This window comes from Carica papaya, chromosome 1 (genome assembly GCF_054855325.1).
Source record: "Carica papaya isolate Zhongbai chromosome 1, ASM5485532v1, whole genome shotgun sequence".
In the NCBI taxonomy this organism is placed as follows: Eukaryota; Viridiplantae; Streptophyta; class Magnoliopsida; order Brassicales; family Caricaceae; genus Carica; species Carica papaya.
In genome coordinates this window covers 10,838,773-10,862,562 of record NC_142309.1, presented here as the reverse complement: position 1 = coordinate 10,862,562, position 23,790 = coordinate 10,838,773, and the positions used below count along the sequence as shown (strand labels likewise).

The following is a 23,790-nucleotide window of genomic DNA, read 5'->3' as shown; positions in this document are numbered from 1 at the left end:
CTGGTTCTCCTTCGCGGCTGGAGTTTCTTCTTCGACTAACCTGCACAGAAAGGGACGATGAACACAATGGTCGAAAAATTGTGTGAAACGAAAAACTAGAATGGGCTTATCAGAGGGTTTTTAGGATTTCAACCGCAGCGACTCTGCCAGGCTTTGCCCGTAGTTTTCGGCTCATCCTCCGTCCCTTTTGCTCCGATATAGCCACAGTGAGACTCGAAATCGAATTCCGAATGGGTAGGAGAAAATTTTATCTTTTTTGCCAGTCGGTGGTAACTCCGATGCGGCGGCGGCGGTGGATCAGTCTCTTTCTCCGGCGGCTGGTCCTTCTTCTCCAAGGGCAGGTGCAGCTAGGGTTAGGGTTCCCCCGTGACGCGATGTTTATATATTTATCCTGTGTCAATCTGGATTGTCCATTCGCATTGACGTGGAGCGATGAGAGTCGTCCGATCGTTACCTGTTTAGATTGATTGTGTGGACAAATCTGGACCGTTCATCGCGATTGATCTCGTCCGTCCGATCGTACCTAAGGAGGAAATGATATGAGTCGTTCACATGCGTGAGATTGAATCTGAGCTTGGGATCGCTGGGCACGCAGATCGCTCACGTGGCCTCCAGCGTGACATCGATGTCAGCATATTTTACCACGCGATGTGCTTTAGTTTGTAGTGGCTCTTGACTGGCCGTCCCACATGGCCGAATTTTCTCTTTTTGTATTTTGACTCCTTCTAATTTTTCTTTTAAAAACACATTTCGAATTCAAAATTTCACGAATTTTTCCAAAAATTGCTTTTAATTTCGTCTCTAACTTATTTTTCTCAAATAATTTAATAAAATAAAATAAAATTAATATTTTTAATTATTTTATAAACATGAAAATTGATCCCGAATCAAATTTCAGACCCGAATATTACATACAAGAACATTTGCATAAAATTACTTCCCAAGTTAGTTTATTACGGCGCCAAATAAAGTAACTACATCACAACGCTATTCCACCAAAAAAAAAACCCTACATCTAAATACAGCAGTACATTTTAATATGAAATTAAAGTGATACAAAACCTAACACAACACCAGACTCTGTAACAACAAGAGTAGTAACATCTTTTTATTACCGTCCCATTTCGAAAAACAAGAAAAAAGTAGTTCTACGAATGGTAAGAGTTATCAATGTGACAAAATTATCCCCAAAAAAATCAAGAAAAGGAGAAGTTCATTACTTCTGAACTGCAGGAGATGATGACCTCAATCCAACAGCCTTCCACAGCTTGATCCACTCCAACATGGCTTCAGCAGCACGAGCAAATACAGGATCCACTGACCCGAGCTGCTGCTTCACCAATTTTGCCATCTCAACCACGCAATCCTCTGCTGTAGTTGCTGTCTGTGGCAATCTCATCGTCTGAAAAAATGGTACAATTTGCTCCATCAGCTTCACCCCTTCCCACTCTTTTCGCAAGCTCTCTATGGCATCACTTCCATCATTTCTCCACACATAAGGCAGACCAGTTTTCACACCAAGCCCCAGATGGTCGCAAACAACTTTAACACACATTCCAGACCATATATCTTCCACTGTTTCCCACCTGAGCTTTCCTTCACCAGACAACCTCAAAGCAGGCAACAATGCTGGCCCTACTGCCTCACGATTAAAGGCAATATTTATTCCACTGATAGGCACCATGGCCCTAACTGGAACAGTCAAAACTGCATCAACATATCGAGAATTCCTCTGCCCTGGCTTGAGGGCTTGTGTTGGTGCATCGTAATCAGCTAAATTCAGCCAAAGACCACAGGATAAAGCACAGTTTACGCCACTCCGTAGGCTAAATGGGTATCCACGGACAAAATCTGCACCGTCACGGAAAGGGTCATATAGTGTATTAAAGAAGAATGGGGTTGCAGGAGTCGCGAGGTTGGTGATATGCTGGGAGACAGCATCTACCAAGAAGCCCTTACTATCCTTGGCTGGGAGACAGTCATCATCTACAGAGAAAATGTACTTCTTTCGAGATATAAGGTAACCAAAATATCTGCATGAGTAACCAGAAAAAATACCAGAAACAGAAGGGCCCACAACTCGATCTATATCAGACTTTGTATAGACATCAAGGTCAAAGCCTTGTGGAATTTTAAGGTCCTCCTTAAGATCAGGGTCCTTGATAATTATCAAGTGGAATCGAGAAAATAGTGGTTTCCAGGCATTCATGAAAGAAGTAAGGTCAGCATGGAGAGCCCCTATCACAATGTCAATCTCATTGTCTTTTACATTTGCTACAGACATCATATCAAGTGGTAAAAATGGCCCTAAAAAGATCTACTCGCCTGCTATGTAAAAACTCTGTTTTGCCTGCTAAAACCAACTAATATTTGTCTTTGAACTCTTGTTGTCATACCACCTTAAGCAATCTTAGAATTTCTCAGAACATCCTGCAGGAGAAAAATAAATCGCATTAGTTTCACTTCGAACAGTGTAGAGATGGAAGAACAAGTTCAAATTTAACCTACTTGTAGGAAGGACAGGAGTGGAGATATGCTGGATATTGAGTGCCTCAATCAATGAAAGGACTTCGTCTTTGCCAGCTGTCATGAACAGTCTCAGAACTCGCTCATTCAGCTTTCCAGCTTTCAAAGTTCTCTACATATCATGAAAATCAATCAACAAGGGAATCAACATGCAAGAACAAGCTAAGAGTAATGACGAAGGAGATAATAAAGTGAATGCACAAAAAGGAAGAAAATTTCAAGGAAACTGAATTGATTCATTCCGCACACTTAGGAAAGGCAACGCCATTATCCTCTATGCAAATATAGCAAGAATTTCCCCGTTATACTGCTGATCTAGATTGCAGAGTGTTGCAGTCACACCTTAGGTTACTCGCATATTGTCAAATCTTCAACTAGAAGGAACCTAGATTGTAACCCTGGCTAACAAGCAACCTTAGATTTAAAGAGTAGTGCCTAAGAACTTTGTTGGCTTATATGAGGGCCAAATGGAGATGTCTCTTTCAATTTGTTACTGAGGAACTATGCTGCAGTTTTCTCTTAACTTTCTTCTTTGTTTTTTATTTCTTCCTCTTCTTCTTTTTGGTGGCTTTTGACGATGTCTTATCTATATCTTTCTCTTTTCTCTCCAATAATAATTCTTTCTTTTTTATTAAAAAGTGAAATATTCCTTAAAAATGGGACTGAAATAATTTTTCTTCTTATATGAATATGGGTCAAAATGCTATGAGAATTGAATTTAGAGGATGTTTTCATGAATGTTCCAAACCCAAAAAACATGTCATAGATTATACAATTAAATCCTAAAATGATCTCTTTCACTTGATTCATCAGAGCAATTTTTGGCAGTGGAAAATAAAGTATAAAAAGGCAAGAACAGGTAGTGGAACATAACTCGACCCTGACAACTCTTTTCAAGGAAGATTCCAACTGCCTTCATCCCAACCTTCATTTTGTTTAGCAGGGAAAAAAAAGTAAAAGACCAATAATTGTAATGTACAACTCTTTTCAAGGAAGAGTTCAACTGCTTTCATCCTATCCTTCATATTGAATTTGTTTCAGAATTAAATAGCCAATTTACAGTGACGATGGAGCAGACACAATAACTGCATATGGACTTTACAATTTACAATCACAAGGAAAAAATTCTAAAAGCATGTTATAAAGAGAGAAAATAATTCCTTCTCCAATTCCAGAAGTACTGCTTATTGAATCAAAGAACTCGAGTAAAAGATCAGTTGATCAGTGACTTCATGTAGAGAAGCAGAGAAGAAATAGATAACCAGCATACACAAACAGAAAAACATTCATTTAATCTTACATAAAAATAATGCATCCATTCTGTATATCTAGCTACAGCTATAACAACCAGTAATATTTTTGTAGGAGCTAGTGCTACCCAATGCAACATATGGAAGTGAGCATATAGCTCATAGTTTTTGGGTGTTTTACACCTGTAGAGCTTTTACAAGACAAGCTCCTAAATTGATACTTGAATATGTTATTTAGTAGTCCTTCTATACATAATTAGATTTCTCAACGACTTCCAAATTTTTTTATGCATGTTAATGATGACAAAAATGAAGTGGATATTGCATCATTGACTACATTGTTTACAGCAAAAAAAAAAACCTTAAATTATGACTAGAGACCTATCAATCACAATTAATATTCTTTCTGACAACATTTTATAAGCACCAGAAATGAACTCGCCATTGATCTTGAGGAAAAAACCTAATTTCACAACTCAAAATCAAAGAGCTAACAAAGGAAAAATGACCCATCACTTGGAACAAGATTTCTCAACCATTTTTCATATAAGAAAAACTCGAGGCTGTAACACAACATAGTTTGTTTCACAATAGGGGAACAGTATATGGTTCAGACAAACCAAAAGAATAGCGTAAAAGGTCAAAAGCACCAGAAGATCAGAAACTTACAGAACAGATAACACATTCACTTCAATGACATTCTGTAACTGTTTGCAATTCGTAGAACACCTAGATTCAGAACTCGAAAATAATTCCACAATTCACACATGAAACGAATACGAAAACTACTCTTCAACGAAATTTAGCTAAAAAAGATCCAGATCACAATATTCCGAGTAAAGCCACAAAACATCTACAAAACGGAATAACACCGCCACAACTAACAAACAAGAAGCAACAAATTTCATAATCAGTGCACTGCAGCATACACTAAATGCACACAGCAAAGCCAACTTCAGATACCAGACGCGAGCATCATAACGAAAAGCACTTCAAAAAATAAAGCAATAAATCAGCAGAGAGAGTGTGCGTTTACCAGAAAGAGATCGAGAAGGATGTGATCGGGAAGAGGAGAGAGATCGGAGATGAGAGAAAGATTAAGGACAGCGGAGTCAATTGTTAGAGAAAGCAACGATGGGGAGGTTCTCATTCATTCATGAAGGACTTATATGTAGAAGACGGTTAGAGAGCAGCACCTACATAATAGTTCCATAGATGCAAAACAAGAGAGGACGTGATGGAGAACTGGTCCAATATTTTAACCCGAGATTGCAGCCTGCAAGACGCTGACCTTTTTCTCGCGCACTGGTTTCTCCGTCGTCCGATGCTTCGGGGCTCAGCGTAGAAGATCCACACCCACGCGCGTGCGTTTCAGTAATTTTATCCATTTTAAAAATGTTTCTGGAAATATCCGCATCGATTTAAAAATTAGTAAAAATTAAAAAAAAAATTAAAAATAAATAGCTCTTAAAGGAAAAAATAAACTAAAATTTTGTTAAAAAATAAGTAAAATATAAAAATACTATGAGAAAAACTACAATATTAATCAAAAAAAGAAGAAAAGATAATGGAGGAGAATTATTTCTTTTTATATTAATTGTTATGTCAAAGTTTATTATAATATTTATTTACATATTCACATGTTATTATGAGTTAAATCTGAAAATAAAATTATAAATTAAAACATTATGATATTATGAACAAATATAAAAGTAAGTTCTAAAGTAAAATGTTATGAAACAGAAAAAGATTTTTACATGTAGAATTTATAAGTTAAAAATAAATGTATTTTTATTATGAGTTACATAATTATCAATTGCACTCTAATGAGCTATTAAACTTCCACCTCACATATCAATCCCAAATGATTTCCTAATAGTTTATATAGTTGAATTAAATTTTCATATGTAAAGGTTCGGAACTTAAAAGAAAATAAAAATATGTATTGAATGCAAAAGCAGAATAATAGAGTTAGTATTTGCATTTCTTATACAATAGTTTAAAATACTCAATAGGGGTACAGAAATGTTACTTCTAAAAGAATAAATAAAAATCAAAAAAATAAATGAAAAGTAAACAACTAAGCATCTTAGGACGACCATAACTAGCTTTTGAAGGAGTTCGAGTGGTGAACTGTTCACAACTCTCTTATTGATCGGAATATGGGTCTTGGTTCTCTTGATCTGAAATAGTTAATGAAAAGTGAGGTACACTAATTCAATAAGAATATCACACTACTCACCGATACAGAAACTGAAGGTTGGTAAAAATCATAAAAACAACCAATGGAGCTCTTGATTTAAGTAAATTTATTTATCATAAAGAAAATCATTTATTGCATATATTTATCGTTACGAGATTTTCAAAATCGACCTATAGAGACAATAACCCAAGTAATATTCCAATTTTATATTCAAGTGTGCAAGAACATTAACTTTTCCTCTTTATTTGTCTACTGGTATCCTTAGGGGCTTATAGGGATATCTCATTACGCGTGAACCATTATTTAACATTGTCAACTAACCAACCATCCTCATACCCCGTCCGGTATGAGTGCCAAGAATACCATCCTTCAATACCCCATCGGGTATGAGTGTGAAACGGATCGTCCCCGTAACCCGTCCGGTATGAGCGTCAAAAATACCAATCATCGATATCCCGTCCGGTATGAAGCGACATTCACGGTAGGGTTCTCTATGTACCCGGTCCGTCCACCATCTTCTATGTTATCCAATAATGCTACCATTCATACATTCACTTAACCAATCAATTTTTCGTTTACATTTAATTTTCAGTTTCACAATTTAACCGTAAATCGAAGTAAGGCAAACAATACATGTATCAAGAAAATACAACTGAATCATTTTACCAATCTCAGTATATTATTATGCATTTAAAACTGTAAAATCAAACAATCGGTTAAATATAACAAACAATAATAAATAACTAGTTCTGACTCCATTAGTAACCTGTAATTAATTCTCGAAATTTTTTTAAATTACGTAAAATACATATTATTGATAATTAAACTTCAATTCGATAACAGAAAATAAGGTGAGGGATTCTTACTCGAATCATTGTCTGAAATACCGAACTTTCTACTGCACCTACTGGCGGTTCCCGGGTTTTCTGAATTTTTCTACGGAGATTAAAACACGCTTCACATACCTAAATATCCAAAAATCAATGTTAAAAATTTTTTCTAGCCAATTTCAGAATTCCAACACGGCGGCACCGTTGTGCTCTGGCAATGGCATCGCCTCCTATGGTGACGGTTTGCCTCGACTTGGTAGTTTTGGCCAGTTTTGGTCCGTTTCGACGTTTTTTATACTCATTTCTGCGAGAAAACACGTTAAAAGGTCTCGGTTTGCCAAAAAAGTCAAAAAATAAAAACTTATCGGCAGGGGAATTTTTCGATGCGGTGGCTCCGCTGGCTCAACTTCACAGCTGGAAATTTTTCTTCGCTCAACCTGTAGAAAATAGAACGGTGAACATAATGGTGAAAAAATTGCATGAAACGGAAAACAGAAATGAGTCATCGGAGGCGGTTTCGGATTTTTCCTACAGCACTGCTGTCATGCTTTACCCGCAGTTTTCGGCTCATCCGCCATTCTTTTTGCTTTGATTTGGTCATGGAGGTGTTCAAAATCAAATTCCGAGCGAATAGGAGAATTTTTATCTTTTTTGGCGGTTGAAGGTGGCTCCGGCGTGATGACGGACGACGGTCGACTCCCTTCTCTAGTGACTGGTTCTTCTTCTCCAGCAGGAGGCTGGTGGCTAGGGTTTGGATTCAGTATTATGCGAGATATTTATACCCGTCTCTCTTAAATCTGAACCGTTCATTGTCCTTGATCTCAACCCCCGATCGCATTTAAAGATGAAATAAATCTAGACCGTTCATCGCAATTTGATCTCGACTGTATAATTGCATTTAAAGAGGGAACGAATCTGAACCATTCATTGCGTTTAATCATGACCGTTCGATTGTGCCTAAAGAGGGAACGGATCAGGACCGTCCACGCGCGTGGGAATGCATCCGGACCGTCCGATCGCAAGTATGCAGATTGTCAGCGTTGGCTCTCACGTGGCACTAAGTCAACGTGATGCAAATAAGGCTAAAAACATTCAAGATATTCAAATAGCATCAAAAGGTGACTTGGAGCAAATTTCAAATGACGTTAACACAAATAGAGTTCCAAACCTAGAAAGTTTCAGCGAACCAGTAATAAGATCAACGGCAAAAAAGTTTAAAGAGTTGCTCCAAGTTTTCACTCAAAAACATGTGGATGATGGGCTGGCCAATTGTGAAAAGTTCAAATATGAGCTCTTTGAACAGCTCAAATTCATAACTTTAATTGAGTTTAAATGATTTGGGATAATTTGGGTTTGTTTGAGTCTTATTAGTAATGGGTGAATAAGTCTTGTGTATGAGCTATATTAATTGAGTTGTTTTAAGTATTTTGGATTGTTTTATTTTAGTTTGAGTTAATTAAGCTCATATAATCAAGTATAACTCATTTGGGCTTAAATCTTATCTTAGTGTTATTACAAGAATGAGCCTATAACTATATGGTGTCACAAACAATTAGTGGTGTTGGTTAACAAAATTGGAGTTACAAGGAATTACATAACAATTACATGCCTATAATTAGCCTAGTTATTATTGGAGTTATAATTGTAATTATCACATAATTAGCCTAGTTATTGTGGGAGTTACAATTGTAGTTATTGTGTTATAACTTATCATTGATTTCTTTAACTATAAATACCAAAAGAACTCTTCTTTGTAGACATCAAGAGTTGTAATCAAATATTTTAGAATTGAGTTGAGAGCGTTTTGACTTTCTTTTCACGTTATGCACAAGGTGTTGATTTAGAATACAATTGTTATCACTTGTATTTCAATTTTAATTTCCTATTTCAATTGTTTTTGGTGTTTGTTTGGATTGGGTTCAAGGAATATCATTTATCTTTCTTAGGTTCTATTTAACTTCTACCATTTGGGTGATTGAACAAATTTGATTACTTTTTATTTGTGATCTAAATTATGTTCTATACTGATTGAAAAGTTTTAAGGTTCAAGCAAGGGTCTTGGGATTCTGCATCACAGCGTGTCTTGCCACACGGCATTCTCTGGTTCGTCGAGACTGCTGACTGGGCGGTCCTATGTGGTGCAATTTTCTTTAATTGTATTTTGGCCCCCCCAATTTCTGATTTTTCTTTCAAAAATATTATCTGAACCCAAAGTTTCACCATTTTTTCTCAAAATTATTTTCAATTTCATCCTCAATCTATTTTTTTTTCTTAATTTCACATTAAATAAAAATTCATAAATTTTAAAATTATATTTTTATATATTTTTTAATTTTTGAAATTAATCACATGCCAATTTTCAGGTTCGGGTATTACATCATATTCACACTTAGTCTTACTAGGCAAGTTGGATTTTTTTTTGTGCATTCACTAAAATAATCTCATAACTATAGGAAAACAAAATTGATTTACTAAGTATCTTCTCTATTTTTATTTGTATAAATGTCATTACAAATTTATTAGTTGAAATATCTTGTTTATAACTAACATTTTAAACAAATGCAAAATTATTAGAAATATACATATAACCACAATATGATCAAATGCATCAAAAACATGTTTTAGATGATCTCACATCCATAAAAAAGATTACTAAGTAGTGATTACATGTTGTACTATCTTAAAATATTCTATTAACCTCAACTTAAAATAGATAAGGACATTATATTCAATTATGCCTTATTTGCAAAAAGGTCAAAGGACAAGCTTAAAATGCCAATCTTTATATGCCTCTACTTGTTTATAATATAATACGACAAGATTTGGTTATGGATTTTGTTCTTGGCTCACTACAGACTTAACAAGGTGTTAATTTGATGTTTATTATCGTTAATCATTTTTCTAAAATTGTTCACTTATTTCCTTGTTATAAAATTTTATATGCTTCTTATGTGACTTACTTGTTCTTTAAAGAAATTATTTTTGTATATGGTGTTTTCTATTCTATTATTTTTAACCAAGATGTAAAATTTTCAAGTCATTTATGGAAGAATTTGCAGAGATTACTTGATATTTCCTGAAAATACGACAATACTAGTCATCCATAAACTAATGAATAAATTGAAGTAGCTAATCGTATCATTGGTAATATGATTCAATTAAGTGTTGGAGATAAGTTATAGCAATGGGATGTTGGTCTTCCATAGATCAATTTTGTCTTGATAAAAATGCCCCAATTATTTTATCAAAAAAGTTGTTTTTAAAGTTGTCTACAATTGTGCTCTAAAACATACAATTGATTTGATTCGACTTCCTCTCTTTGTCGGTGTTAATCCTAGTGCAATAAAATTTGCAGAGCGTGTACAATAGATTCACCAAGAAGTTAGGCAAAATTTAAAAGATACAAATTTACATTATAAAGTTTTCAAAAAAGTGATTAGACGATGGTTCATCTCCTCAAACATTACTTTCCAATAGGTTCTTACAATAAGTTGGAGAAGAATTTTTTTTTTCCTTTTTAGGACTCTTCAGAAGATTAGTGATATGCTTATAAGATTGATCTTTTTGTTGATATGAATATCTCAAGTACCTTTAATGTTGTTGATATTTTTTATTACTATTCTGTTAGTGAGTTTTTTTTACAAACCGTGAAATTTAGGAACAAGTTTTCTTCAAAACGAGGGAACTGATGCAACACACTTTCATAGTTTAAGTGTTATTCCTAATTTAATTCTAAGTGTTATTATCTTATTATTTTTGGTCTTTTGTGGTTTAAGTCTAAGATTTATTTTAATTTTCTAGTTTCGTTAACATTTCCTATTTCTAATCAAATTCTTAGTTTTTTAGGATTTTCTATTTCTAGTCGGGTTCTTATTATAACATTATAAAAAAATTTATTTGTAACAGTTTTATAAAGAAATTAATACAACTCAATATTATTTACTATGGTTTTAGCTTCTATTGTGAGTAATTTCTGTACTCTATATTTAATCTTTTCAAACAAAACTTCTGTCTCACCATTTAGTCACACCACTTGCAGGTATATCATCTTTCTCAAGCCTATTACTTGAGATTTCCCAACTTTTTTCAAAGTCTCGCAACACTTGCAATTTCTTGTTCTTAGTACGTAGCTCACCAACCATTTATATATCCTCTACATAAGAAGTCACAAAAGTTTCCAAACATTTCTTATACCGCTAGTTGTTCTTGATACGTAGCTCACTAATTTACTAGTTATTTTTTTTGTGTTTAACTTACTAATCACTTGTGTTTTCTCAATACAAAAGCTCCCAAAAGCTTGCTCAAACATTTCTTATAACTTCTTAGAAGATATAAATGAAAATTTTATAGTTTTTTTTATTAAATAATAGATTTATAAGTTAAAATTTCACTTACAACTCAATTGAGACTCAAGAGGAGGAAAAAAAGAATACATAAAAACAAGAATAACATTTTTTTCTTCTAGTTATTAAAACTGAGGCTTCAACAAGAGAACATCATTACGAACAGTATATTAAAAATCTAGTTATCTAAATTATTTGTGTTTTTACGTTGCGTTTGATTTAAGTATGTTATATTTTCATCTAGATTTTAGATATTAATTATTTAATATCTTACAAAAGTAATAATAACTTAAGTATGTGATGCATAATTAAATTAATCCTATAGTTTTCATTCAATTAATGTTTGGTTTTGATTTCTCAAGTGACTAGTTTTATCTTTAACTTTTTAACTTTAATATATATGTCACATTGGTGCTAAGAAATAGGTTTTGGAACTTTTCTCTTGTGTAAGTTTACTGATCTTCACATATTTATATACATCTTTTGTCATAGAGTTCACATTAAGTGAATATCAAATTATTAAGTATAAGTCAAATAAAATATGATAATATATTTTTTTTATAAAGCTATCATAATTTAATTAAATTTGGGGTTTTATGTGAATATTTTTTGAGTAGTTATAATTTTGATCAACTTTGTCACGACATTTCAAAATACCATTATAGGTTGTTGTATGCGTATAGACTCCTTCTTACAATATCACCTCTATGTTACAACATTAAAAATGGTATTAAACTCTATCTCTTACTATTTATTTTATGAGGTTTAAGATCTTTTAATTTTTTTGGGGGTACTTTTTTTTTTTCTTTTAGTCTTTTGCAGGTATTGATAAACTAATCAACACAATAGTTTTCGATTGATTTATTCCATTTAAATTAAATTTGATTGGTGTATAAATTTAACTTATACCATATGCTAAATAATATAATTTATGAGGTTTTAGGTAGAACAAGTGGGTATTTCACTTATACTTCTATAAATTAATGGACGAAAATCTAAGCTATAATTATAAAGAAAATTTATCTTAGAATGCACAAATAGAATAAATATCGTCTTACTTTCAATGCTAAAATTTAGGTTAAGATTTATAATTTTTTAGTGCAAAATATATACATTCATACTCTATAAAATTTGATTATTGAGTATTGATAAACCGATTTAAGAAATGCAGCCATTGCTTAGATGCCGAATGCCAGTACTGGTGTATAAATTAAGGTGAACCGATTTACCATAATAATAAATAGAGCCACTTCTTTCTTGCTTGATAAGGGTCCTTCCATTCACCAGCAAAGACTAAAAGTGCTCTCCGAACCCAACCCGTGGTGGATCCCGGGGGACAAAGTCAAAGCACTTGATGCTTTGCCCCATACTTTGATCAAGCAGCGATGCTGCTCGTGATAGGCTTAGCTTTAAGCTGCTATCGTTCGGTTCGGACAAGTCAAGTCCCTTTCGGTCGGGTGGTCTTCCCTTAGAGGGAGCACGAAATAGTATACATAGTTGCCATGCATTTTCTCTGCAGCGTTTTTTTTTTCTTTTTTATTTTTCTTAGATACATATCATGTATAAAGTTTGGGAGCAGTAAAAGTTTATCATAATTTTCCGTAGATGTTAAAAAAAAATAGGATATAAGCCATTATGATATCTTTATTGGCATGCAATATTTTATTTTCAGTTCATATTATCTAACTTCATAAAATTATACATATCTCATATAAATTATTCTAAATATTAAAAACCATTTTAAAACTTATTGCAATATTTAGTTTTAAAGAATAAAAATTATTCAACTACATTCAAATCTAAAGAACTAACAAAATGATTGACACAATGATTTTTCAAAATAAAATTAGTGTTTACAGGTAAATCTGTAATATTGATTCTGAATTGGGTCCTAATCTCTCTCCTCTACTCATATTTGTATAATTTAACAAAATTCTAATTATAAAATAATTTCAATCTACCTAAAACAATAATACAATAAATTTTATATCATGATACCAAAATATCATATCTTTTTAAAACAATAATACAATAAATTTTATATCATGATACCAAAATATCATATCTTTTTTTTTTTTCTATGTAAAATTTCAATCTACATAAAACATTAATATATCAATACTAAAAATATTTTTGACTATAACAGAGAATTAAATATCTATGAATCTTAAATATTTTTTAAGTACTAACTTAATCCTTAAGTGAACATTCTAATTCCACTCGATAAATTTAAGATGCCAAATTTTGAAAAACAAAAAAGAAAATCACTTTGAAAAATAAGTTTAAATTTTTCAACGAAACCTGAACAAAGTTCATTTTGTTCATAACACAGCCAAAGATATTTAAAAAACAAGCATTAAGACACAATTCTGCAAACTACTAGCCTGTGTTTCTAATGTCAAAATCCTAAAACAGCAAAGACCATGTTTAGAGCACAAAAACATCTAAAGATACTAACAGCCAATTGGAGAGCAGAAAGGTTTCAAAGTTACTTAACTCCTACCACCGACATGAGAAAACGAAGCTTGTCATTGACTTCCACAAGATCAGATGTATCCATGAAAGAGGCAGGAAGCTCCACTCCTGTAAAGATGTAAAGAGCCTTCAGCTCCTCAATAAAACTTGTGCTTCTTGCACCTTTATATCCTACTATTACTCTCATTGCGTCCATCCGCTCCCATATCTTTTCTTCATCGAGCTGAACCTACAACCAAAAACAATTTTTTTTTGTTTACTCACAATTTCTGAATCATAAATGCAATGCATACATTCGGTGACATATTTTTATAATGCCATCAAAGCAACCATTAACTGCTCTTCATGTAGTATTTAGTTAAGTTTTTTACTCGTTTTAAAGCTCCAAAAGTTAAAAATAATAATCTAAAATTATTAAATATGACTCTTAGGATGCATTGTAACTCTTAGTCGTTTTAAAACTCCAAAAGTTAAAAATAATAATATAAAATTATTAAATATGACTCTTACAACACATTGTGACTCTTAGTCGTTTTAAAGCTCCAAAAGAATTTATTGTGACTCTTATAATTCTTATCGTTATTAAAATTTTTAAGCAATTAAGAATTTTTATGGAATTTATTAACCAATTTAAAAATGTCTTTGTACTGCACCATTAATTAGGAATAATGTAAATATGTCTCTTTGTTTGCTTTTTGAACCTATAAATACTCCCTTGTACTCAGCATTTGAAAGCAAACAAAAAAAAATCTCTTCCTATAATTTTCTTTTTTTCCAAAATAGTTTTTTCTTTCTTCAACAAAGTGATATAAGGCTAAATTCCAAAAAGCTGAGAGGAATGTGAAAAGAATTGAAAGATACCCAACAATGTAGTTTCTTTCTTCAAAGTCCCTCGTCTCATAAAGCATTATGAGGGATGGTGTCTATGAATGAAAATGTTGCTTAGCTCTCAAGATATGCGAGAGACCGGAGACAAAGGCTATGAGAAGCCTCAAAATGAAGAAGATTTATCTCCCACTGACAAGGAAGCTTTGTCCAAGTCAAGAAAGAAAGATCAGCAAACCCTCGCTCTTATCCATCAATTTTTGGATGATTCAATATTTGAAAAAGTTACTGATGCCACTACTTCAAAAGAACTTTTGGAGATTCTAAAAAAGTCTCTTCAAGATATGGAAAAAGTGAAGAAGATGAGATTTCAATCGCTAAGGGGTTCATTTGAAAATCTGACGATGAAGGGATCTGAATCAATCTCAAATTATTGTTCAAAAGTGAAAGCGATACGTACATTTAATGAAGAAGATTCTTCGTTCTTTAATTTCTAAGTTTGACTATGTGGTATATGTCATTGAAGAGTCAAAGATCTATACTCAATGATGGTTCTCTGCAAGGGTCATGAAGAAAAAATTCAAAGAAGACAAAGAGCCACTAAGGCAATTTCTCAAATCTAATTCTACTTTAAACAATGACATATGAGAAAAAACTCGATCTAGAGGATGTCGACGAGGAAGAGGAAGTGTTTGTGGCCCTAGTGGAACAGGAAAAGTTAATGGAGATTATTCAAACAATGAGAAGAGAAGCTAACCATCACTAAGAGGACAAGGAAGAGCAAGAGGAAGAGAACAAGGCTACTATCAAAATTAAATGAAAGGAGGCATGTCAAATCTAAAGTTGACCGGTATAGTTGTCATGAACTTGGCCATTTTGCTTGGAAATGTCATAGTGCCACTAATAATTTTGAAGAGAAGTCAAATCTTTTTGACGATAACCAAGAAATTAAAGAGTCGACTTCGTTGCTAACAATTGAGGAAGAAGGTAATGAGGTTTATAGTTTGTAGTACTTGGATAATGGAGCAAACAATCACATGAGTAGATATAAAGACAAATTTGTTAAGCTTAATTAAAAGGTGAAAGCCAATATTTTCTTTGGAGACTCCTTAAAAATGTAGATTGAAGGAAAATGTACCTCATCTCAAATGTAACCAATGGAAGCCACGTTCCTCTTAAGATAGGTCGGAATGATCTAACTAATTGTTTCAATTTTTCTATAATCCTTTAACTTATCATGCAAATCTTACTAGCCTAGTATAAGAGACATGGTTATCGTGGTTGTGGTTGGAATGGTGATTATGTAAAAACCTACACCTAAACAATACTGTCCCAACAATCTTCCAATTCATCACTAGTCCAAAAACTTCTATTGCTTAACTTTTTTATGGAGCTCAGCAATCACAATAAATCCACAAAGTCTAAGGTTGCACCAGTGCAGAATCAACTGACTGAGAGATACTTTGATATTGATGCTTTGAGCCTAAGAACCATTAACTCAACCTTTTAAACCAAATCACAAGTCTCAAAAGCTCAACTAGTAGTGTCTACGCAGAGCTCAACAATAACATTTTTTACAACGTGTATTTGGACTATCAAAGAAAGTAAAAAGAAAAAATGTAATAATAGCCACAGCATAGTTGCCAACACTAGCTTTTTTCACTAATATTCAAGGCCAAGAAGAGATTTTATTGTTATCATTGTTCTCGGGGACATTTTTGATAATCAAGGAATTTTATTCAAAAGAAAATCTTTAAAATTCACCAAAGTTCTTATTGTCTAGAGTTACTAATTAGTAGAATTTTCCTATCTTCTGTTGATTTGATAAACAACTATTTAGTATCTATAAATACGGAGTAATGAAGAGCATAAAGATTCCTGAAAATATTTACTTACAAACTGTTACTACAATATATCTGGATAGGCCATAGAAGATGAAGTAGTTAATTTTTCTATACATATCAGCTCCGTCATCAATTTGTACAACCTTTTTTATAAACTTTTGCATGTTTTGCATTTTTGTTCATCAAGATGCACGTATCAACATCCTAATCAAGTAAAGGTGGCTTCCGTTGAGACACCACATCGAAGGGCTTCATCATGAAATATTTAGGTCACTAAGGGATTAGGAAGAGGCGGATGAAAGTCGTTCGACTCCAGAAATGAAAGAAAAGAGAGAGCAGCTCTGCAAGTGGGTTAGGTTGGATGGAAGTAAGGCGAGACAGAAGTTGAATATTAGGTGGTCAAGGGGGTGTGACGGGGAACACTAAATTATTCCATTATGTGGTATGAGGAAAAGATTGATCAATAATGTAGCTTTTCTTAGTCTACAACCCTAATCCCCAACTAGCGTTGATTGTTTAAAAAGTAGAGTTTTTTTTCAGAAGTCACTTTGACAAGGTGGGTCAAGAAAGGGTTAGATTGATAGAGAGTAGGGTTAAAAGGCTATCACTGGCTAGTCAAGCAAAAGCTTTAGTGGCTTCATGTAAACAAGAGGAGGTTTTTGTGACTCTTTAGGGTTGTAATGGTGACAGTGTTCTAGGGTCTGATGGATTTAATCTGCAATTGGTTAATACTCAAACATAATGTGGAGAAGTTAATGGGATAATTTTTGTAGCTTCAGAAAGCTGTTGAAGTATTTCAATGCATCTCTCTTCAAAATCAGTAAGGATGACAACCTAACATCCAGCGAGGACCTTAGACTAATATCTCTTTTAGGGGCCATGTACAAATTGTTAGCAAGGTTTATGGGCGGGGATTTCAATTGGAAATTGTTAATTTGCTTTTGTGCTTGATTGTGTAGTGCAATCAATTTGACCAAGAGGAGAGGTCAAGTTGGATGGTAATCAAAGAACACTATGAGAAAGGCTGACTCTTTGATAGCAACTTCTTAAATCAATGACACAAAGGATGAACTCTAGTTAAAATGGAGGAATGGCATTTTCCAGGGTATAGCCATTGACCCATTTGGTTTTAGTAATTGACTCTCCCATTTGTCGATTCTCGATGAGGCGAAACCTGTGACTAGGTGACGTACTGCTCCCACCTTTCTTTAATATTGTTGAAGAGGGAATCACATGGATGGTTAAGAGGGAGTTGGCCCTGTTCTCAAGGGTGCATTTGGGTTAAGGAATTTCTAGCTTTAACTTACTCCAGTATGCAGATGATACCTTGGTCTTTTGTAAACCATTAAAGAAACTAGAGACGTGAAGAACTTAGGTGTCTAAAGTTGGCATCAAGTCTGAAGGTTAATTTTGCAAAGAGTAGCTTGATTGACCAGGGAGAGGATGAGAGTGGGGTTGCGGACATGGCTTATGGTACTAAATACACAGTTTCAGTCTTCCATTGACCCATTTGAACAAGCAACTGGGTACTCAATTGAATTCATTATGTACTCGGAAGCCGATCTTAGATAGGCTTATCAAGAAATTCATTTCATGGAAATCGAGGTACCTCCCATTAGGAGTGGCTATGAAAATAAAGAGCATTTCTAGAGGTTTTCTGTGGTCATATTGCAAGCATTGTAGGAAAATTCATCACATTAATTTTACAGTTGTAAGGGGTCTCACGGGTGCAATGAAATAGCTGTTAGGTAGTAAACCTAAACTTGTTAAAGCCAAAGGCTTCACTCCTTACAAATTGTTGATTCTTATTCTCTATGTGACTTTCGTTTAATCAAACAATGCTACTAAGCATTAGTATTTTTTACTTTTAACTAAAATTCAAGACATTTTTGGATTTATCACTATTTTAATATAAAAACAGTATCAAAAACAATTTGTTTGAACTTGGTATGAACTCTTATATTAGAAACAAAATTTTTAGAAAATTGATTGTGACAATCACACATATTTTATAATCGGATTATATTTAAACTAATGGTTGGAAGTATTTTATGACCTTTGGTACCTCGTTATCGACATCTAAGGACCGGACCCATGTTCTGTTATGTATGTTAAAAGAAAAAAATAGTTCAACAAAGGCTGTCTTTTGCTTTAATTTTTGTATCACTGCATTTAAACCGAGCATGAATTTCCAGTGAAACTAATAATTAACATAAATCTTGTTTCTTTTGGCTATATAGGAACAAATAAAGAGTTTGTGTAAAATTCATATAAACTCACACTTAATGAAGAAATCATATCCAAAATGATAAATATCCAAAACTCCTTATAGAATTAGAACAGTAACCTATGAGGCGCACGTGAAATTTGAAAAATGTCTTCAAAATTTCACCAAATTTGGCGAAACAAATTTGGCGAAACTAAGAATTGATTCTTCTATTTCACATGAAATTTTATATGAGCTCAATTTTTGTCGCATATCTTAATATAATTTATATTCTTTGATAATTAAAATAAATGTAGATTTTTACAAATGAATTTCACAAATTCTGAATTTGTTCCAACTATACCCTTTACTCTTATTTTTCATTTTACTCATTGACTATTCGTTGGGAAGAAGAGGTATAGAATTTTGTTCTATTATTTATCATTTATATTTTGAGAAAAAAAAGAAGTCTGTCGTGAGACCACTAAAACTGAAAGAGTAAAACCGGTTACCTGAATCGCCGGTTTTCCTCTTTCTTTTATCTTTGTTTTTCTTTCTCTCTCCCTTGGATCCAGGTTGTATACTTATAGGTTGCCCACCTGTCTGCTGATCCAAAAGGCAACAAGACAAAAAGTTAACTAAATCCAAGTGTAATGTCGGACAGTTAACCGGAATCGTGTACTCCTAACAAGCCACCATAAGTCAAAAGCACTAATGCAGATGGAGGGTTCTGTTATTCATAGTTGTCCAATTATTTCTTGCATCACAACATACTAAAAACAATTGAAACAAAAAAAAAAGAAAAAAGAAAAATTTTAAGCTCTTCTAAATAACATAGCCATATTTGCATAAGAAGATACGGACACAAACACACATATTGGTTTTAATTGGGTGTCAAGTGTCTAACCTCATTGGAAGCTGAGGAAACTCGAGCGTGATTATTTTCATATTCCTCTGCAATGAGAGAAAGTACTCAACAAATAAAATTAACTTTATATACATATATATAAACAGCAATAAGATTGATCACGTCAATCAAGTCTAGTGTTTGTATTTGGGAGTAAATGATAGCTAGTGATAATATCCATAAATTTTATGAAATTTATTTGTAAATCTGCACTTGGTTCCACTACGAGTTGATGTCAAGTTTTAAAAAAAATAATAAAAGTTGATCTTGGATTAGATGAAATCTCTGGCAAAGTTAGAATGATATGTTTCAATTCTATTTTGATAGAATTTGAGATGCTTTTTCTAATTTCGCCTGAAATTTATATGGGATCAATGCTTATCATTTAAAAAAATGCATCATCTCCTGAGTTGCCATGTGTAACTAAAGTACACGAAATTTTTAGATTTGTTCCAAAAGTAGCCTAAGAATTTAATTACCTTGCTCAGAAATTTGTTTGTTGATATTCAAAGGTGCAGATGTATCCTCTGGCTTTTCTTGATACACTGTAGTATCCACTAGTATTAGTTGGACATTAGTGGCATCTTTTGCTTCTCCTGGTTTGCTCTGGGGAACAAATTCGGTTGATGATGGTTCAATCTGATTGTCATCTCTCCTATTTTGATCTTGTACTTTCTGTTCAGCCCCATCTGTTTGAATGGGCACCTGTACAAGTGGTGATAAAAGCAGATGAATCAGAAGTCAATTGTTTCTAGTGCTTAGCAAAGCTAACTGTGAAGGGCTAGTTTCTTAACAGATGCAGGGAGAGCTGTTTTTGAGCTAAGACCTACTAACATAGCATATAAGAAGACGTTGAAACTTGGGACACCAAATCTTCTTCAGTTAAATCATGGGCCGGGCCAAATATTACCAAGTTTTTATGTTTTTTTAAGACTCATTATCCTTAACTGTATTCATTTGGAAGTCAAATCTTAATTGAAAAGGATAAACATGAGATCATGCTCCGTAATGAGATTTTTCAATAATAAGTCATGTTTATCTATTAAAAAAAATGACATAAGGTTTAAGGAGACTTATACGGATATTAACTGAGACTGTCGCTTAAATCCTAGAAAAAATTGGATAGTCAGCCTATTTTATAGTGTGGCTTTTAGATTAGGCACCACAATGCCGTCAACTGGATAGTTAAAGGCGGGTATCTACCATTGCCATTTATATATATTTTTCATATCGTTAGTGTTTCTTTTAAATGTTAAAACACCAAAAAGAATGGTGATTAAGAATAGTCATAGAGGAAGAAATAGAAGAAGAAGAGGAAAAATAGAAATTAAAAGGATCAAAAAAGGGATACCAACATTAACTTTTCAGAAGTTAAAAGAATTAAAAAAAAAAAAAACAACATTTTGTAGATAAAATATCCAAAGCATATCACATCCTAAGTATAAAACTTTTACACACATATCCTAAGTTCATCACGTCCTACTATTACTTTTTTCTCTACAAACCACTAAAATGAATATATTTATATATATATATGTTATTATGTATCATAAAATTTTTAAACTAAATACCAAAAGACTCTTAACATAGTTACTAGATTATTCTTGATATATGACATAGAATCATATTATTCATGTTTTATTCATATTTTAATTATTTTGAAATGACTAAATAGTTACAAAAAATCCCCCAAACTTAATAAATATAAGATTAGAAAATTTTTATTCCTAACCTTTTCTAGTGTGTTCTTAATGCCTACGGATATAAGGCTTTTCTATTGTCAACAATTAGAAGAAAAAGAGAACAATCTCTGCCTTCTTCCCAATAACATAATTATGTTCATATATGCTGGTTTTAATTGGGTTGTCTCTAACCTCAATGCAAGTCAAGGAAACTGGAGTCACATTGAATTCAAGTTCCTCTGCAATAAGAGAAAAATATTCAGCGGATTAGTGAGCACTAAATTCGAGATGTACATATATATAATACAATTAATCACTTTAATCAGATGTACTATAAGTTCGAATTTGAGAGCAAATGGTGAGCAATCAAAAAAAAAAAACTTCAAAAGAATTTAATCATTTACCTCTCTCAGAAATTTGTTGTGTATCAGATGGTGCAGAGGTGTCCTCTGCCTTTTCCTGGTATTGTATAGTTGTAGTAACAAGTTGGACATGAATAGCTTCTCCTGTTTCAGTCTCATCTTGCTCTTCCACTTGTTTTTCTTCAATTCCATCCACCTTCACCCCATCTTCCGGTTGCTTCTCAGACGGATACTCAATCTCAACCCCAACCTCATCTTCTTCATCATTTTCCTTAACCAAACCTAAATTACCATCCTCGTCCTCAACCTCATAAGGTAGGAGAAACGAACTAAGAAGAGGAGGAGTGGCGTCGGGAAGCAACTTACTCATGAGCTTATGAGTACAAACGTAGCTAGCCAAGAACACTCCACAAGGCACCGACAGAAGTGCTCCCATGGCAGAAATCACCGCAAGCGGCGGAACAACCAGCGGCGCGGATGATACTACGAAAGTCGCCATCAACAACTTTCTTCCCACTCCAACTACTCCGTCCTTCAACGCAGAACTCATCTTCTCATCCTCCTGAACCTCCACAGAAATCATGAGAAAGAAGAGAGAGTTTTTGGAGGGAAAGAGGGAGAGTAGCTTGTTGGACAAGTTGATACACGGGATATAAGTCTGCAACTGAAAGCGACACGTGTTCGCATACGGTTGCAACAGTTTTTATTTTACAAACTGCATGTTGATCCACGTGGTTCCGCATTTCAATGTACGCTCTCTGCCACCGCCCTCCTGTTTTTCTTCTTTGCGTTTTGGCCCCTAAAGTTTACTTTGTTTACATATTACTCCCTTCTTTCAAGATAAATTCGCAAAATACCGTCCTATGGCTGATTACATGTAGCAAGTTGCCGGTCAATTATTGTTATTGTGTTCGAATTTAATTAAATAAAAAATAGAGGTTATACAAATGGTTCGAATCCTAATATATTTTATATATTAAAATAAGTTACGGAGATGATTTAATTATTATTTTGTTAAATTTAAAGTGAATGAAAAACAATGATTATTGAATTAACAAAATTAAGAAAAAAACAATTTAACAAATAAAGAAAATAAATAAAATAAAATTCAACAATTACTTATTTTTAAAAAAATTCAAACCAAATTATATGAATAATTTAAACTTAAACATTTGAGAGTTAGTGGATAGATTTAAAATTTGTTAAATTAGTTATTTTTAAAATTGAAACATTGTAAATAATGTCAAAACACCTTAGTTTGGTAACTTTATGTTAATATATTCCTAAGTTTTTATAGATTTTTTAATTTCAATTTATGATTATGATATATAATTTGATAAGAATATTAAATATTTTAATTGTAAAGATTATGATATATCAATTTAACATCAGAAAAGTATTTGATTATCTTTATATAAAAATTTAAATTATAAATTACGAATAACTTAAGTTTGGACTCTTAAATATTAATGTTCGAGTTCAAAAATTATCGTTGGTGATTTTTGGACCTAATACATTATGTTTAATGTTTTTATTCCATCACCCTCAAAACCTGCTAAAGAACTTAAAAACTACTTGGAGAAAAAAAAGTAATACTATTCTTATTTTAATTATTTATTTCTATACACATGTGATATCTATAATTCTAAAAAAAAAAATTATCATTTAACTTTGATTGTTAGTGACAATCTGTAAATAATAAAATGAACTATCTAATGGGTAAAAAGATATAGGAGTTAGTTGATCTTTTCCGAAGTAGTAAAGCAATGGATACTAGCGGTTAATAAAGAAAAAACTAAAAGTAGATTACATTTGTTTGCACTATGAAGCAATAGTAACTTGTACTGAGTACTAATTAAATTTTATTTATATGCATTACGAAGAAAAAACATAAACTAGATAACATTTCTATATAATATAATATTCATTAGTACATATATATCTAACGCATTACATTTAGTACTTTTAAAGCCATAATTACATTTGCAATGTGTAAAATAAACCAATTTATTTCACAACCTAGAGAGCCTTATCTAAAGGTTGTGCATCATCTTTTTGTTACATCAACTCTAAATCATCGGATGGTCTTTTCTTTTCAACTATTTCTTCCCTCAAACTCCAAACAGTCTCAAATACATATTGTGTTACTTGCATATATTTTAAAATTTATTACTTATCTTTGTATTTTTCTTAGCGATTCATTTGATTCCTTAGAATGCTAAAAAGCAAACAATATTTCTTGTTCATTCATTGAAACATAATACATAGTGTAACCTACTACCATGAGTGAATTTATTTAGATGAAGTAGTAATATTGTCTCTTCTTCTCAGTTGTTT

At 32.8% G+C, this 23,790-nt stretch overlaps 3 protein-coding genes across 5 annotated transcripts; all 3 read right to left on the bottom strand.

Moving 5' to 3' along the window:
* Positions 1-922: 922 nt before the first annotated feature.
* RGP5 (Alpha-1,4-glucan-protein synthase family protein) lies at positions 923-2,287 on the bottom strand. The gene has a single exon (XM_088219216.1). It carries the CDS (start codon positions 2,285-2,287, stop codon positions 1,217-1,219), a length of 1,071 nt encoding a protein of 356 aa, XP_088075342.1. The 3' UTR covers positions 923-1,216.
* A 2-nt stretch (positions 2,288-2,289) lies between these two features.
* Positions 2,290-5,145, bottom strand: LOC110809413 (UDP-arabinopyranose mutase). The gene is made up of 3 exons (XM_088219226.1): positions 4,813-5,145; positions 2,509-2,638; positions 2,290-2,430 (listed from the first exon to the last, which is right to left on the bottom strand). Exons 1-3 carry the CDS (start codon positions 4,924-4,926, stop codon positions 2,411-2,413), a joined length of 264 nt encoding a protein of 87 aa, XP_088075352.1. The 5' UTR covers positions 4,927-5,145; the 3' UTR covers positions 2,290-2,410.
* Positions 5,146-13,420: 8,275 nt separating this feature from the next.
* On the bottom strand, positions 13,421-22,114 carry LOC110809398 (uncharacterized). Of its 3 annotated transcripts, none has more exons than XM_022035211.2 (6): positions 21,496-22,114; positions 21,284-21,330; positions 19,889-20,114; positions 19,410-19,456; positions 19,015-19,108; positions 13,698-13,856 (listed from the first exon to the last, which is right to left on the bottom strand). In XM_022035211.2, exons 1-6 carry the CDS (start codon positions 22,034-22,036, stop codon positions 13,843-13,845), a joined length of 969 nt encoding a protein of 322 aa, XP_021890903.1. In that variant the 5' UTR covers positions 22,037-22,114; the 3' UTR covers positions 13,698-13,842. The 3 variants fall into 3 exon arrangements, with proteins under 3 accessions (XP_021890902.1, XP_021890903.1, XP_021890904.1); XM_022035212.2 differs by having other exon boundaries at positions 19,015-19,105; positions 21,496-22,113; XM_022035210.2 differs by lacking the exon at positions 19,015-19,108 and having other exon boundaries at positions 13,421-13,856; positions 21,496-22,113.
* Positions 22,115-23,790: the final 1,676 nt, after the last annotated feature.